The sequence below is a fragment of the Paraphaeosphaeria sporulosa genome (assembly GCF_001642045.1).
Source record: "Paraphaeosphaeria sporulosa strain AP3s5-JAC2a unplaced genomic scaffold CC84scaffold_9, whole genome shotgun sequence".
In the NCBI taxonomy this organism is placed as follows: Eukaryota; Fungi; Ascomycota; class Dothideomycetes; order Pleosporales; family Didymosphaeriaceae; genus Paraphaeosphaeria; species Paraphaeosphaeria sporulosa.
In genome coordinates, this window is record NW_017253368.1 from 648939 (window position 1) to 665236 (window position 16298).

The 16298-nt window shown below is 54.4% G+C and overlaps 8 protein-coding genes across 8 annotated transcripts; 5 read left to right on the forward strand and 3 right to left on the reverse strand.

Moving 5' to 3' along the window:
- Positions 1-34: 34 nt before the first annotated feature.
- CC84DRAFT_1179054 (uncharacterized protein) lies at positions 35-722 on the reverse strand (the record flags this gene model as incomplete). Its single annotated transcript, XM_018180382.1, has 3 exons — positions 35-442; positions 501-561; positions 664-722. 3 exons carry the CDS (start codon positions 720-722, stop codon positions 35-37), a joined length of 528 nt encoding a protein of 175 aa, XP_018032468.1.
- A 359-nt stretch (positions 723-1081) lies between these two features.
- Positions 1082-3230, reverse strand: CC84DRAFT_983080 (heme oxygenase-like protein). The gene is made up of 2 exons (XM_018188051.1): positions 2015-3230; positions 1082-1913 (listed from the first exon to the last, which is right to left on the reverse strand). Exons 1-2 carry the CDS (start codon positions 2810-2812, stop codon positions 1326-1328), a joined length of 1386 nt encoding a protein of 461 aa, XP_018032469.1. The 5' UTR covers positions 2813-3230; the 3' UTR covers positions 1082-1325.
- A 1669-nt stretch (positions 3231-4899) lies between these two features.
- On the forward strand, positions 4900-6445 carry CC84DRAFT_1220467 (glycoside hydrolase; the record flags this gene model as incomplete). Its single annotated transcript, XM_018183173.1, has 5 exons — positions 4900-4967; positions 5021-5731; positions 5790-6119; positions 6266-6372; positions 6426-6445. 5 exons carry the CDS (start codon positions 4900-4902, stop codon positions 6443-6445), a joined length of 1236 nt encoding a protein of 411 aa, XP_018032470.1.
- Positions 6437-7486, forward strand: CC84DRAFT_1167233 (uncharacterized protein). The gene has a single exon (XM_018179142.1). The coding sequence runs from the start codon at positions 6827-6829 to the stop codon at positions 7325-7327; it is 501 nt and encodes a 166-aa protein (XP_018032471.1). The 5' UTR covers positions 6437-6826; the 3' UTR covers positions 7328-7486.
- Positions 7487-7941: 455 nt separating this feature from the next.
- Positions 7942-8755, forward strand: CC84DRAFT_1179057 (uncharacterized protein; the record flags this gene model as incomplete). Its single annotated transcript, XM_018180383.1, has 2 exons — positions 7942-8043; positions 8096-8755. 2 exons carry the CDS (start codon positions 7942-7944, stop codon positions 8753-8755), a joined length of 762 nt encoding a protein of 253 aa, XP_018032472.1.
- Positions 8756-10105: 1350 nt separating this feature from the next.
- On the forward strand, positions 10106-10877 carry CC84DRAFT_1189426 (class I glutamine amidotransferase-like protein; the record flags this gene model as incomplete). The annotated part of the gene is made up of 2 exons (XM_018181053.1): positions 10106-10765; positions 10818-10877. The coding sequence occupies 2 exons, from the start codon at positions 10106-10108 to the stop codon at positions 10875-10877; spliced, it is 720 nt and encodes a 239-aa protein (XP_018032473.1).
- A 345-nt stretch (positions 10878-11222) lies between these two features.
- On the forward strand, positions 11223-13480 carry CC84DRAFT_986908 (N-alkane-inducible cytochrome P450). Its single transcript, XM_018188055.1, has 2 exons — positions 11223-12351; positions 12469-13480. The coding sequence occupies exons 1-2, from the start codon at positions 11568-11570 to the stop codon at positions 13239-13241; spliced, it is 1557 nt and encodes a 518-aa protein (XP_018032474.1). The 5' UTR covers positions 11223-11567; the 3' UTR covers positions 13242-13480.
- Positions 13481-14406: 926 nt separating this feature from the next.
- Positions 14407-15998, reverse strand: CC84DRAFT_1152314 (GroES-like protein; the record flags this gene model as incomplete). The annotated part of the gene is made up of 4 exons (XM_018176797.1): positions 14407-15515; positions 15576-15747; positions 15833-15864; positions 15909-15998. The coding sequence occupies 4 exons, from the start codon at positions 15996-15998 to the stop codon at positions 14781-14783; spliced, it is 1029 nt and encodes a 342-aa protein (XP_018032475.1). The 3' UTR covers positions 14407-14780.
- Between the last annotated feature and the right edge of the window lie 300 nt (positions 15999-16298).

A 16298-nucleotide genomic window follows, 5' to 3' on the forward strand; every position in this document is an offset into this window, starting at 1 on the left:
ACCCTTCTTCATCACAAATTTATCCTCTCTCAAATCACTCTCCGACCCAATAGTACTCCCCGTCCCGATCTCGGCCGCCCGCTACACCCTCCAACCCTGCACACGCATACGCCATACTCTCACCGTCGCTCACACCTCTCTTGCTCTTGCGCTCAGTGGGGGGATACAAATACATGCGCCCGCTCGAGCCGCACGCGTGATCCGCCCCGCGTACGATGCGCAAATACAGCGGACGCAAGATGGGGGGATGCACGCGCAGAGGATGGTGGTGCAGACCTCTGTTGCGGACCAGAGGAGGGTGGGATCTAGAAGTTCCGCCCCGTAGCTGCTGCTCTAGACTGTAGCCATGCAGCGTTTCGGTAGCAGGTGCATGCCCTGGATGCACTGGGTTTACCATTTGTGCAGCCTTCACCCAAACACCCACTTTCACGCCACTGGCCCCCTACGTACTGGTAACAAGCCTGGCTCGCTGAGTGTCCGAAAGTCATGACAAGACGCACTACAATATGGATGAATGAGCCGTCATGCTTCAGTTCGGCGTAGTGCATATGGTATTCGATGCTGAGAGGATCAAGTCGTGCTGAGTGGACTATGCTATGAACGCCTGCCTGATGTCGTAACCTGTCTCCTCGTGCGCATGGGACGCGTTCGAACGCTGCTCACTAGCGCGTAGCTCCGTGCGAGGATCGGACGTCCAGACTGCCCGGTTCCGATGCTTGCATTTCCACGTGTGGGAAACCCGCTGTTTCTTCTTGCTACAAGTGTTTGCATGAACCGTGTGCCGGTATTTCGGAGCTCGACTCAATCGCACCTGCCCGAAACGTTGTTTGCGAAGCATGAGGTCCGTCTTGATCTGTTCAGGAGGCGTGTGCAATCGCTTATGTCTTAGAGAATCTGAGCCCGAGGACACAAAAGCAGAACACGAGATGGATCCACGTAGTTCGTCTGGCGTTCCAAGATTGGAGAGAAGATAAGGTCGTGTGAGTAGTGTACAACAATCTCTTCCTTTGGCTAACAATTACAATTCCGTGAAGATGAGAGATTTGGATATCGTCCGTGACCGCCTGCGCCTTCAACCAAACGCCCGAAACCATGAAGAGATACTCTTTTGTGGGCCAGCGCCTTTGCCTGCCTATCTGTATCGCACGCCACGTCGATGCTGGCTTGTGAGACGTGTCGAATGTTGACCGTAAGCTTCTGAGAGGTCAAGCTTCCGCGAGTTCTCCACTCCACGTCAGATCCTGAAGTGACTTGAACCGTGATGAGCCTCCGAAATCGAAGTTTCATAACATGCCACCGCCATTCACACGCCCACTCAACAGTGGTCATGAACTCTGTCCCACGGAGTCCAGGCCCGGAAAGTTATTCCTCCCATCACCACCCGCGCTCCTCTCCCCATTGCTCATCTGTGGCCCCATCTGCGGCCCTATCTGCGCGCCCATCTGGCCGTTCATCTGGCCATTCATCTGCATCGGCCCATTCGGCAAACCATTCATCTGCGCCTCATTCATCTGCGGCCCGTTCATCTGCATCGGCCCATTCATGCCGTTCGTCATCCTGTTGTTCAGTCCACTGTCCATGCCCGCGCCCATTGGGCCGATGTTGGGGCCTAGCCGCGCGCTGTCGTCGCCTTCACCCATGCCGTCGACGTCCGGCCAGAAGCGCTCTTCCAGCCAGCATATCTGGCGGAATATCTCCTCGCACCGGGTCATCTCCTCTTTTCCGTCGCGGGCGGTTGTGATGTTGGCAAGCTCGTCGACAAGGGCTCTACTTGCGTCGATGAATTTGCTGAATGCGGGAGATGTCCAATTTGGTATTAGAGCTTGGTGGAGCGCGACGATGTGGTTTTCGGTGCTCGGGGTAGAGAGGGAGCTGCTGAATGACGACGCGTATTGCCATGCTGTTCTGTAGCACTGGATCCATGTTAGCTTTGGTAGGCAGGAGCCCACCACAGTGCGTATTCAATTCGGGCATTGCCAACGCAAGCCGAGAGGACTGTGTACGTGTAACTTACGTGTTCAGTACCCCACAGCACCACCATGCCCTCCAGGAGGGAAGCACTTGAGCTACTGGCACTCACAAACAGATCCAGCAGCGCACGTGTTATAGGCGTAGGAGGGTCCTGATTCATTGTGAGGCCATATTTAGTAGCCGTGATTTCAAAAAAGGACATTTCTCGACGCATGTTGTTCAAGGCAGATATGAGCAGATCCATAGTCCTGTACATAGGATGGAATTGCGAGTTCGCCGTCTGCGGCAGGCGCAACTTGGCCAGCAGCTGCCCTACAAAACGGATAAAGCCGCGCGCATAGTGCCCGTCCTGTACCAGCCATTGTGACAGCGGGCCTGGTGCGAGCGATCCGCAGCCCGCATGCGAGAGAAACGGTTGCTGCGTTGCCTGTGTGAAGGGCTGGGCGCAGATGGCGAGGAGGTGGGCCGTCAGCGAGGGCGCCAGGGGCGGCGGCATGGTCATATTCGGCGCGAGCTGCTGGCCATCACGGGCGCGCTTGTTGTTCGGCCCGCGACGATTGATCTGGAGGTTCGGATTGGGCTGCTGGCCGCTGAGCACGCTGTTGGGCGCCATGCCCGAGCTCATCGAGTTGTCGTCGCCGTTCTGGGCGTGCCATGCCTGCGCTTCGGGGGAGGCCAGGTAGGCCTCGCAGGCGTGGAGGTGCTCAATCTGGCGCGTGGTGTTCTTTGCGCGCACGAAGCCGCAGTGCAGGCAGCGCACCTTGTTGCATTTCGAGGGCGTGTCCTGGTCCTGGAATTCGGCGAAGGCGCGTCGAATGTCGGGATTCGCGTGGCGCCCCATTGCGGAGGCCTGTCCACTAAGCTGGTGATGAGCGTTGGGGCCGTACGTGTATCGTAAAGTGGGCTGGTCACAAAAGAGGGGATGCCGGATGAGACCGCCTTGGAACGCTTACCTCACCGACCACGCGCACTATTGTACCGCGCCTGGCCATGCGCGTACAACCATACTCAAATGCTGGAGGCGAACTGCGAACACGAAGAGGGCAAGGTGCCAGAACTTGGAGAAGAGACGCAAAGAAAGCGTCAACCGCGAAGCCATCCAGCGCAGCGCAGCAAAGGAGCAGACGCTCACATTACCGCCTTAGTCATTCGTAGTGATCGGTCTTGGCGGTGCGGAGCATTTCCTCGAAAATGACAGTACACATACCACGATAACTTTACACGCGGGAGTGATAATGGAAGGTGGGTTTGGTAAGTGAGGTCAGCACTGGAGAACAAAGAGCTCCATTGTCAATTTGTCACCAGGATTGTAGCTCAGAATGTTTTTGTTGCTGGCTCCGCTGTCGTGGTCCCGCCCACATCAATGCTGCCCATGATGCCTTGATCGCATGTACCCTCACTCCTCACAGTCTCACGGATGCTGTGTAAACCGAGACACTCACTAGGTCGTATCCCCTAGTAACCGTAAGTTCAAATTATAGCGGGGTCGACTTCTCCGCACCCACAACCTCGTTGCAACTCTCCAGCATCATGACGGCGTGACGAGGCCGGATCTACATGACGATCTTCGCCACCGTCATCTCTACCAGCTCACGAATTCCAACCCCATGGACGCTCTGCAGCCTAGAACTGATGTCACTGCGGCGTCCACGGCTGTCTTCACCACCTCCTGCTCTACTAAGATCTACCTCTCGTGACTATACCCAAGGATCCACACGGCATCGTTCCCATCCCTTCGTGACACCCAGTCAGCTGAACCTCAGCGCAGCCCAACTCCGAAAACCCAGTTCCACGGCGATGATTATTCCGAGCTCGTGATACGCAGACACTGTGTCTCATCGCACCCGCGGGACCTGGTCGTCCACGCTGCGTACCGTGGAAGAGCTCACCGCAGCTGGCCGGTCACGGTGGGCGCTGGTGGGAAATACACCAGTGATGCACGAGGCCTCTAGGCGGCGCGGAGGGCGGGTTGAAGCTGCATTCTAGCGGCGCCGGCACAAAGAAGTCGCAGAACTTGGGGGGTCTGCGGGGGAGATGGTGCACCGTTGTGGAGGCGCCATTATTTCCGCCTTGTGCCGAGGTCGTTTGCAGACATCATCGTGAGGACGACTTCACGCCCATGGGACGGATACATAGGCAGATGGAGGCTTCCCACGGGCGATCTCAACACGGCTAATAGCTGCGCCAGTTGCGTTGCTTGTTTTCCTGCCCGTGGCCAGGTCTGCTCGGTTGAAGTGCCATGTCGACTTTCCCATGTGTTGCCGCATGCAGTAGGTCCCCAGGACAGCCTCACCGCAGTTCAGCCGCCGTCGAAGCTTCCAACTTTCCATCAGGCCGCAAGCCGCAATGATCGCCGCCGCCCAAAAGACCCTACCCCACAGGTGATGCCCGTGGCCCCAAGCCATCCCGCCTTGGTCTCCGCGCGGGCGATCTCAACATCATAGCACCCGCACCCGCCCAATCAGACCACCGTACCTGATCGTGCAGTGCTACCACGTCGGGATGCCCTGCAGCTGACCTAGACCCTCACAACTCTGAAGACATAGCTGTCGTGGCAAAAGTTTCCACATGCCAATACGTCATTGGCTCGTCGTCTGCTCTACGAAAAGACAGCAACGATTGTCGTCGGAAGTGGAGCGCGAGCGACAGCTAAGAGCTGAGTCACGGCTGCAATCTGGCTGTCCACCTTTCGGAGCGCTTTCTCGTAAGCCTAGCGTGTGTTTACTCCACGGTGATCGGCGGAAACAGAATTGCGATGAAGCTCGTGGCTTTTCCTATAAGGCTGCTGATCCCCCAGACCTTTGGGAGCATTCAAGAGCGTCCATTGTCTCGACTCTTTAGCATTTGTTACATCTACGCATAGCTTAATGCTTATTCATATGATACTGTCTTCACCAATCCGGTAGTTACCATAATCGAGTCTACGTCATGCACGGAAGCTGGAGCAGCGTTGTAGCAGTTGGCTTGCTCACCTTGAGCTCCAATGCATCGCCTCTGTAAGATGTTCTATGATTGCCTTCAACACACCCTAGATGCTAATTCGGCCCAGCACGCCCTACAAGAGAGCACCATCGTTTGACTACAGCGGTTCGAAAGTCCGCGGTGTAAACACAGGCGGCTGGTTCGTGCTTGAGCCTTGGATCACTCCAAGTATGTTCGAAGGCAACGGCGCTGTTGACGAATATACTTTGACCCAAGAGCTGGGCAAGGACGCGGCGAAGAGCAAGCTGTCGCAACATTGGAATTCGTGGATCACGCAAGCCGACTTCAATCAGATGGCTGCCGCTGGCCTGAACCATGTAAGAATACCGATTGGATACTGGAGTGTTATTCCTCGCGATGGCGAGCCGTACGTGCAGGGCGCGTACCAGGTGCTCGGCCAAGCACTTGACTGGGCACAGGCAGCAGGCCTCAAAGTCATGATCGATCTCCATGGTGCGGCTGGTTCCCAGAACGGTTTTGACAACTCGGGTCGCTATGGTAGCGTCCAATGGACTCAGGGCGATACCGTTGCGCACACGATAAAGGTGCTGAACAAGATTCGGGACGATCATGCCTCGCATCCCGCCGTCTCTGCGATCGAGCTTCTCAACGAGCCTATGGGGCCTAACCTGGACATGAACACTGTCAAACAATTCTACATGGACGGATGGGGTAACCTCAGGGATTCGAAAGTGGCTATCGCTTTCCACGAAGCCTTTATTGGCGTGACATCCTGGAACGACTGGGGCGCCGGCATGGCCAACCTTCTGCTTGACACGTGAGTATTACCGGCTTCGATGGCGCAGAAACGAGACGCTGACAAGAACTGATCAAAGGCACCACTATGAAGTCTTCAACGTCGACCAGCTAGGTATGAGCCCTGATGACCACATCAAGTCAGCGTGCGACTTCGGTGGTCAGATGGCCTCGAACAACAAGCCTACCATCTCCGGCGAGTGGACCGGTGGCATCACCGACTGTGCAAAGTGGTTGAATGGCAAGAACAAGGGTGCGCGTTACGACGGCACTTTCGAGAACGCAAACGCAATCGGTAGCTGCGCTGGCAAGTCATCCGGTAGTGTCGCCAATCTTTCGTCAGACGACAAGTCAAATATCGGTCGCTTCATCGAGGCTCAGCTTGAGGGTTACGAGAAGGGCGCAGGGTGGTAAGTACTGTTGGGGTACAGTGTGGTTGCTTCTGCTGTCGTCAAGATCTGACAAACTCATTCATTGGTCATAAGCAAGAGCCAGAACACCTGCTTCTACTCCATCACCTTTGCCAATGGCTCTTTCGCTGACTGTCGCTGTTTAGGATCTTTTGGACCTGGAAAACTGAAGGTGCCCCAGAGTGGGACATGCAGGACTTGATGGCCAACGGTCTCTTCCCGAAGCCAGTCAATGACCCATCAGCGCGAAAATGTAAGCCTTCAGGCTGCGACAATTCCTGACGAATCTCTGCTGACTGGCGACAGACTCTGGCATCTGCGGTTAAGTAATACTTGGCTGCATGACCTTTGTAAATGACGTGCTGATGCTCGCTTCGCCGCCAACGTGCATCCGAGCAATATCTTTGTCTTCACACTCGCTCACCCAGCCGTAAGCTTCTCACCACTGTAACGATTTGACGAATCTTCTTCCTCTTCGATGGATACCCCCTCTCAGCGCTCGCTAGAGCCGGGCGTTGGTGATCCAGCCCCGGTGAGATTTCCCAAGATCCTCTTCCCTTCCTGCGTGGCCTACTGCCATAGCAAACCATGCTGTACATAACGAAGGAATATGAAAGTTGGAACCCAAATGTAAAGCGTTGAATGCGCGCACGCGATTCATTAAGTGTGAAATTGCCTTTGCGCCGAGTGGTTCACGATGGGGCCGGATGAAGCAAGCGCTGAGCGCCGCACGCTACAGCCCGGGTCATACGAGAGTGCAATTTCGCATGTGCCGTGGCCCCGCATGCTGCCAACAGCCAACCTTGGAACTGCGACCGACAGCATTCACCAGGCCCGGTGGTCCGGCTGACTGTGCTGCGGTGCGACGAAACGGCTGTCACCAAGCACAGCGTCAGGGTCCCTGTGTACCATGTACAATGCTTGACAGTGAGCATAGACGCTCGAGCTGCGCCTCGAAGCATAACGATTGGGGCACGGAGATGGATCGGACTAGGCTGGGTCTCAAGAACGCCCAGCGTGAGCTTCAGAGTAAGCTTAGAGTTTCTGGCCAGGCCAATCGCAGGATCGCCCCCTTGCGAATCCGGAGGCGCAGGGGCACCAAACAGATGGTCCCAGGAGCGGAGAAGAGGAGCGCACGACGGGCATCAAGTCGTTGCGTCGCGCGCTCCACGTCGTGCCTGAGGCTTGCGCCGGCTGCTCGTCCATGATGCGGCGGGGCGCTGGTCGACGAGCGGCGTGCAGTCGCGCCGCGCGCAAGTATCGATTTCCGGTCAGGCGCTGCCGGTGCCTGGGCGCAAGGCTATTCCTGGAAATTAAGCATGCCCGGCTGAGCAAGAAATTGCAGCCGTCGCCAAAAGGCCGAAATTCACGACTCCTGAAGGCGCAGGAGAGTTGCTGGCTTAATCTGCTGGGCGGCGGTGCTGATTGGGCCCGAGTCCGCAGCTAGGCAGGAGCAGGCTAGCAGAGGAGGACAGACGCACCAGCAGCTCGCGCGATTGGAAAGAGCGACCGCGCTACTGCAGGAACGAGCAGGCGGGCATGCCGCGAGATTGGCTACGGGGCGGCGTCAGTGCATGGCAGGCGCGCAGGGCCCACCATCCTTGCCAGCTGCAATATATACGCCCTCTTCCTCACTGCCACCTTCGCTTCTCGTCTTTCGCTCACCACCTCCGACAAGCAGCAAAGCCTCACCAGAAGACTCGTTCTTCAGCCGTTCTTTAACAACCCCAACGCTCTTTACCTTTAATACACATATCTGTCTCTCGTCAATCCGACTACCCTAGTAATCTCCAAACAAACAAACAAACCCACAGCCATCAAGATGAAGTACTCCGTTGTTGCCTTCTTCGCCGGCCTTGCCGCTGCCTACCACGCCCCTGTTGGCGCCCCTACCGGCAATGCCATCACCGCTCCTCTTGTCCAGGTCAGTTTCCTCGCTGCCAAGTTGAAACGAAACACCGCGCTAACCGTCTCAGACCATCCCCGCTGGCAAGCCCTTCACCATCACCTGGACTGCCGACTCCCCCAACAAGGTCTCTCTGCTCCTGTTGAAGGGTCCTTCCACCAACGCCGTTTTCAACCAGGTCATCGTTGAGAGCATCGACAACTCCGGCAGCTACACCTGGACCCCTCCCACCTCCCTCGAGGGCACTGACGGCCCCGGTGGTTACGGAATTCAGCTCATCGATGATGTCGATGGTCACTACCAGTACTCCACCCAGTTCGGCATCTCCAACGAGAAGCCCGTCTCCTCCGCCGCCCCTGTCTCGTCCAGCGCCTACGAGAGCTCTGCCCCTGCTCCTAAGCCAACCATCTCCGCCTCTGGCTACGCTGTCTCCTCTAGCTCTGTCGAGGTCCCCTCCAGCACTGAGGCCTCTACCTCTTGCACTACCACCACCACCATCTACGCTCCTGCTCCCCCGGTCGGCACTGGTGCTTCCAGCGGCGCTCCCCCTTCCAGCGTTATCTACCCCACTGGCCCTGTTACCGTCCCTGAGTCTCTCAAGACCTCTGCCACTGGCGGCTACATCGTCCCCACCTCCACCCCTGCGGTCGAGTTCCCTGGTGCTGCCTCTGGCCTTCAGGCCGGTCTCGGCCTCGCCGGTGCCGTCGCTGCCCTCGTCGCCATGTTGTAAACCCTCTCCGAGAACTGAACATTTTCTCTTCTTCGGGTTCCGGGATTTCTTTACGCATGTATGACTCTGTCTTCGTTTCTAGGTGTTAAGTGAGATACCATATTTTGTCATTTGTCTTCGGCAGCATCTGTCTATAGATTCGCGGGTGGAAATGGAGCATGTTGTCGCGTAGCATCGTTCGCGTCAAGAAAATTTTCTGTCCGTTCTGGAAGCGCCTAATGATGGAGAGCTGGTAGGATCTAATGAGATCAGTAAATACCCCCCAGACTCTTGAGTATTCGCATGCTCGTGATGTATGATGTCTTCCGCAATCCTCAATTCTATCACAGAACGGAACAAGCCCTTCACTCGCTTCCATGATTGGGCGTTAAGTGAATACTTGGGTCTGTATCCGCTGCGCGTTCGTCGTGGACCATGTCCTAGTCCTGATCGCAAAGTGTATCCCTCCATGTTGAAGGAGTGCCCAGCGCTCGCCCAGTTTATAGATGATCCACCATAGCCAGGTCTCACCATGCGTATTCAACAGACACCACACCATGCTACGATCTATCCGATAGACATGCAGTAAAAAGTCACGTCGGGTCGGGTCCTACCATAATGACATCTGTCCACACCACGTGTATATTGTGCGTACAGCGCTTGTGAGTTGCCAGTTGCTAGTCTATCCGCGGAGTTATTATATGTCTTGTCAGCCAAAACGTCGCAAACCACCTCACGCGCTAGCTTGTTTGGATCTGCACCTGTTGGGCGCGCGGCCAATCAGTGTACAGGATGAGGGTTGTTTGAACCGGACATGGCCACAGTGTGGAACAAGGGGATTTAAGAAAGGAAATAGTGTGCGTCATGTGGCTAGACGTTTGCTGCGCGTAGATTAGACCTCTGGCGAGGACGATTCGGTATTGGGCGGTGTGCGTCACTCGGGTAGACATTTGCTGCACGGGAATTAGGACGGCAGGAAAGGGAAGCTTCTTGACGATGGAAAGCGGAAATCGCGTCGTGGAGGGCAGAGGCATAATTATAAAGGAGGTTGAGAAAAAGGCCAATCATTCTTCATCGATGGTGTTCATTGTGCCCCTTTGGTAGACCTGCGAAATTGACATCCGCCATCATGAGTGTTGCAAGACTGAGGAATGTACTGTTAGCTGGGCTTGCTACTGTGCAATTAGGGTGTGCCCAGATGGATGCATTGCGCCCTGGGGCAAAGATTGCCGGAAACGACAATGCGACACCCTCGATCGGAATGGTATGTTTTCCAGAACGAGCATGGCCACTCCATATACTCATATCTCCAGATCGTCTTCCCAGGCTTCACGCCTCTTGACGTATTTGGGCCCCGTACGTATCAAGCCCATGAACACCTTCCAATCTAACGAGTCCGTCTGCCCAGTGGAAATCCTTTTCGCCCTCTCCGGCTCACACAACATGACCCTCTCCACCATCGGCTTCACCACCGGCCCCGTGGACGCCCGCTCGCCCGCCCCCTTCTACCAGGACGTCGGAGACAACAACACCACGCCCTTCGACCCCAAGTTCGTCATCAACCCGCAGATCATCGCAACCCACGACTTCTCCAACGCGCCGCCCCTCGACATCCTTATCGTCCCCGGCGGCACCGGCGACTTCCTCCTCGACAACCAGCACAACTTTACCATGGAGCACTTCATCGCGAGCCGCTTCGACGCCGCACAGTACGTGCTGTCGGTGTGCACGGGCGCGACGACGCTCGCGCGGGCTGGCGTGTTAGCCGGGCGGCGCGCCACGACGAACAAGAGCGCGTGGAAGTGGGCGACGGCGTCGCGGCATGGGTCGAACATCACGTGGGTGCCGAGTGCACGGTGGGTCGAGGATGGGAAGGTTTGGACAAGTTCCGGGGTCGCTGCGGGCATGGATATGATGTATGCGTTTGCAGGGCATTACTGGGGGTGGGACGTGGCGAATGCGACGGTCAATAAGATCGAGTATACGCCGCATGCGGATAGGCATTGGGATGCTTTTGCGGTGGTGCATGATGTGAGTGAAGTTTTCGAGTGGAATGTTATGAGTGGAAGCTGACTGTTTACAGGTACCTGGTGCGGACAGGAATGAGTCGTTGACGGATTGTCTTAGGCCTGCTGGCTGGTGAGTTCGAGATAGAAGCGTGTGTATAGATTGCAGGTAGGTTTCGCTAAATATCTATGTGTAGTAGTTGTACAGTGACCGACAATGAAAATAGGGATTCTTGGGGCAGACCCTACTGTGAGCATCTACGATGACCTACTACAATGACAGTGTATAAACGTATGATAGAGTGAGTTAAGAAAGGTTGAGATGTGTCAGCGCCTACATTCCCAATTTTTGCGTCAGCAACAGTGGTATGAACTGGATCGTCATCAAGTAACCGGAGACTGAGCTGGGAGCCGAGTCAAAATTCGATTGCATACATCCACAAATCTCCCCTCTCAATTGGATGGTGTCTCTTAGTTGCACACGATTGATGCGCTAGGTTGAGTCTGTTCGATGGTGAGATGTTGGTGCTACGGTGACCCCCAGCCAAAGTTAGGAGCTGCACCCCGCATAAGATCCAACTAACTGCAATTGACATTGTACGGGACCGAGCTGAATCAAAACTCATGTCCACCTCACAATCACAGTCTTCGCGATATATATCTCCTTCCAATTTTGGCGCTGACAGAGAGTGGCTGAGCAAATGGAAGGGGAGGCATGTTTTCGAACTAGATCGTTTCAGCTAGTACGAGGTACACATACGGTTGCCTGATTCTGTGTCTTACCTCTTCATGCACTCCTTGTTGAACATTCAACTTACACCATTGACATGGCACTCCTATCTATAGCCAATCTCCAGGTCATCGCGCTTTCTTGCATCGGCGCTCTCATCGCTTATCGCGTCTATTGGGAAGCCACTACGGGCGCCGCACGGCGATCCCTGGCAAGACAGCATGGCTGTCTTCCCCCAAGACTCTTTCGCTCCAAATATTGGTTGTTCGGACTGGACGTCTTTCTCGCCAACATCAAAGCCTACCGCGAGCACAGGCTACTCGAACGGTGGACCAACACGCTCACATCCCATAATGCCCACACCCTCATTGCAAAGGTCTTCGGCCAGACAGTCCTCTGGACGGATGACCCGGAAAACGTGAAGACAATGCTGGCCACGAACTTCGACCAGTGGAGCCTTGGCCAGGAGCGCATCCAGCAGATGAAGGCATACCTCGGACACGGCATCTTCACCAGCGAGGGCGCGTCGTGGAAGCACTCCAGAGATATGCTGCGGCCATGCTTCGAGCGCTCGCAGGTTGCAGACATTTCGATTCTGGAGAAGCACACAGCGCGGCTTCTGCAGAATGTTCCGAAGGATGGCGCGACCGTAGACTTACAGCCGTTGTTGCATGAGCTTACGCTTGATGTCGCGACGGAGTTCTTGTTTGGGAGGAGCACTGATGCGCAGGATCATGGGAGGGAAGACAATGCTTGTAAAGAGTTTATCGACGCCTTTGAGTACTGTGAGAACCCGATGACTGAGAGAAACGAAAGATTGGGGTTTTTGGCATTCTTCTTGCCGGATCGGAAGTTCAAAAAATGTGCGAAGGCTATTAGAGGTATGTTCCGCAACACTGTCCGTTCCATGCCGAAATATCCAAGGATTCAGCCGTATCTTTTCAGTTGATGATTTGCAAAGAAGCTCTTGGAAAGAACAAGATACTAACACCACCCAGATTTTACAGATAGGATCATAGACGAAGAAATCACAATCCTATCGCAAAATACCAAGGATGCAGACAGAGCGTCAACTGGTCGCTATGTATTTCTCGACGAACTCCTGTCTGCAACGCAAAACCGCACAGTCATCCGCTCTGAGCTCCTCAACATCCTTCTAGCAGGGCGCGACACCACCGCCTCGCTCCTCTCCAACCTCATCTGGGAGCTCTCTCGCCAGCCGGCCATGCTGTCCCGACTTCGCCAGGAGATCGAAGACTCTATCGGCAACGATATCCCCACCTACCAGCAACTAAAAGACATGAAATACCTCAAAGCGCTCATCAACGAAAGCCAGCGAATGTATCCCATCGTACCCAGCAACTCCCGGCAAGCACTTCACGACGCAATACTGCCCCGAGGCGGCGGGCCAGACGGCCAGTCCCCCACCATTGTTCCCAAAGGCGCATACGTGGCGTACCTTCCCTGGGCTATGCATCGGCGGCGAGACGTCTACGGTGACGACGCTGAAGTTTTCGATCCCACTCGCTGGCTGGACGAGGGACATGCTTCGAGTCCGTTGAGGCCTGGTTGGGCGTATTTGCCGTTCAGCGGCGGGCCGAGAATATGTATTGGGCAGAACTTTGCGCTTACGGAATGCATGTTTGTCATTGTGAGGCTGTTGCAGGTATTCGATGTTGAACAGAGAGATGAGGAGCCTTGGAGGGAGAAGTTAGGGATCACCTGTGTTGGGCTTGGTGGGTGTAAGGTGGGTTTGAGACCGAGGGGTTGAAGGCTTCGAGAGCCTATACGGAACGTACTCTTCTGTTACTCTGGTTAGATATGGAGTTCGCAAATGCTGTCTCGATCCTGTTATTGTGCCGTATGTATTCGACATTGAAGTTCTGACACATACGACCATAGGACACTGGGAACTAGGCTTCCTGTCCTCACTCCCAGCTGCACAAGCGTTTTCTTCATCGCCGCCCTGCTGAAACATCGCACGCCTGGTTTGTAGATACGGAATGAATGTCACATGAACTACACGTTTGTTGTTCCTCCCATCACCCTGTCTATACTAGACACTTCGGTCTGTTGTTGATATAACGGAGGGACTCTCTGATCATCATCTCTTCTCGTAGAGGCGCAGGTTGTTCGAGGAAAAAGTCGTATAACTATAGTCTAGTCAGCGGCAACAGTGGTACATCTTCGTGATGTGGAATCTCGATAGAAGTGATCGGAGAAATCCATAAGAGCCCGAATGATCATGAATGCCAGCACATCCTGTCTTCCGATGTCCCTTTGACTGGTTTTGTTGCGTCTGCAGAATCCGTGAGCTATCCTGTGAAGAGGACCTACTCTGTCCCCTGGCTTCAATTGGAGCTTTACAAGACAGAATTGGGCACATCATTTTGACTATAGGTCCACAAAGTTGTCTTCCTGAGCGAAGTTGTAAGATGAGATGACATCAGTGATCATCAACACTGGGCGCCCGGTAAGCTTCCGCTGTAGCCCAGGGTCTCTTGTGAATGAGCAGAGCTTTTGCAGAGTCTGAGTGTCATTCGATTACTTTGGATGGCCTCCTCGGTTCTCCATTGAGTGATGGGTAGACTTCTCCCAACGGTTCCAGAGCCAGTGGCAGCAGCTGTTCATTGCTATCGCCCTTCCACTCCGAGCGTATACTATATAATGCATACGAGAGTTAGTGTCTTCAGGTCGCGGCCAGGCGGGATCACGTAGCAACCACACTCGCACCTATGTACATGTACTCCTTGTGTATCTCGATTTCCAAAGGTTCTTGTCCCAAACCTCTTGTCCATGCAGGACCATGTGCTCGTTGAAAGTTGTTAGATCTATATCCAGAAGATTATAAATGAAGCAGCTGTATCCTCGCGCATTTTTGAGATCGTGATGATTTACAAAATTAAATTTTTGGGCAGTTGAACTTGATCCATTTGCCGCAGAGACTACACATCAAAATACCACGAATGTGCCTGTTCATGATCTACTTAAACTTATGCCCTAGTTCTACCACCTCTTCAGTTATAAACCTTCCTGGCCACTTCAAAAGTGTGCTTATCGTTTTGATAAATTTCTCCTTATCAAGTTTAATCTCCCCCTTCTTCTTCAATTCGATTCTGTCTTATCCCCGGAATCATGTTCACAAGTTTGAAGGATGCATTTGTAGGTCAAGATTCAGGATTGCGACCCATGCACGTCAACTGTGCCACTCCTCGTCGTTGCTTCGAGTAGGGATCAATTGATCATCGGAATGTTCATTCATCATGTACCCTCTTTGAAAGATGTCTCCACGACACTTACAGATGCGACTTTACAACTGCGCCCCCTTAACCCCCGGCGTATCCGCAATCCGGAACACATACTTCACCGCACTCGCATTCCCCTCCTTCAAATCTGTCAGCGCCTTCTCCACCCCTTCCAATCCACCCTTCACCACCTCCGCCGGGTGCGGCGTAAACCATCCCTCATCCAGACCCCTCGCAATATATCTGAAAAAGATATACGCAAACTCCTTGTCGCCCTTGTGCGCTTCCCCCACACTCGTAATTGTCATGTGCACCGTCTCCGGAATACCCTCGTACTTCTTGCCTGGCAAAACCAAGGTAATGTGTCCATCTTTCTCCAACACCTGCACAATGTTGGTATAGCTGTTGTGCTCCGATACAGCGTCGAACGCATAGTACAACTTCTTGCCTTTGAGCGCGTCCTTGATGCCCGAGACGACAGCGTCATCGCCCTTGCGGTAGTCGACGATGGCGTCGCCCTTTGAGGGGTCCAGCAACTTCTCGACAAAGGGGATGCCGCGGCCAGCGACAGCGATGATGGGGTGGATGTTGGCTTTTCGCGCGAGCTTGATGGCGTACGCGCCGACGGCGGAAGCGCCACCGTACACTACCAGAGGGGTTTCGGAGTTTTTGGAGTTGGGGACCCAGGGGGCGTCGAGGCCGAGGCGGACGTGCAGGCCTATGGCGGCGGTCATGGCGGCCAGGGGAAGGGTGGCGGCATCTTCGAAGGAGGTTTTCTTTGGAATGTGGAAGGTGGTGTGCTGTAGATAGTGTAAGTCGATGGGTTTCTTTAGCTAGGAGACAGATCAAGGGTTGCCTACCTGCCATCCTACAGCGTACTCAGCGAAGCTTCCTCCGCTCGTCACCATCTCGTGGAAACTCGCGACGCGGTCACCCTTTTTGAACTCCCACACGTTCTCGCCGACCGAGTGCACAATGCCAGCAATATCGTCACCAGTATTGGCAGTCTGGCCCAGCCATTCTGGGAGCTTCCTATCCCACGTGATCAGCTGATTGCCAGGTGGAACTAATAGAAAAGCTCGTATAGCCAGAAAGAGAGGCTCTCTAGTTATCTTACCAGTCCTTGGGGTTACTCCCACTAACGACAACCTGCTGGTTTAGAATTTGATCTGAAAGACTTCATGAAAGCTAACCTGAATAACAACCTGCTCGGGACCAGGTTCAGGGATTGGGCTGTCCACAATCTTGACCGACGGACCCTTAGACACAATCGCTTCCTTCATGGTGCTCATAATATCTCTTTCTGTGATACTTCACAAATTGGTTGCAAAAATCTGATCGAAAATGGTTCTCTGGACAACTAAAGATTTATTGCTTTGTGCAGGTACTAGCGGGACAGATCTGCCTTCGAGACCCTTCTGTTTATACCCTACATCATTATGGATACCCCACATCACGCCTTATGCGTCATTAGTAATGCTGTTGCGTGCAAGAGGCAATGACAGCCGGTGATGCATTTGTGGCGAGTCGAAAGTTCTTCGGGAGTGTGCAAGCGGGGATGCGGCCGAGGTTAGCCGGTATCG

Bases quoted from the DNA above. Each gene is read 5' to 3' on its own strand.
- CC84DRAFT_983080 (XM_018188051.1), bottom strand. From the start codon at position 2,812: ATGGGGCGCCACGCGAATCCCGACATTCGACGCGCCTTCGCCGAATTC. The intron at 1,914-2,014 runs GTAAGTTACACG...ACATGGATCCAG, and splicing joins TGCTGTGGGGTACTGAACAC to TGCTACAGAACAGCATGGCA.
- CC84DRAFT_1167233 (XM_018179142.1), top strand. From the start codon at position 6,827: ATGAAGCAAGCGCTGAGCGCCGCACGCTACAGCCCGGGTCATACGAGA.
- CC84DRAFT_986908 (XM_018188055.1), top strand. From the start codon at position 11,568: ATGGCACTCCTATCTATAGCCAATCTCCAGGTCATCGCGCTTTCTTGC. The intron at 12,352-12,468 runs GTATGTTCCGCA...AACACCACCCAG, and splicing joins ATGTGCGAAGGCTATTAGAG to ATTTTACAGATAGGATCATA.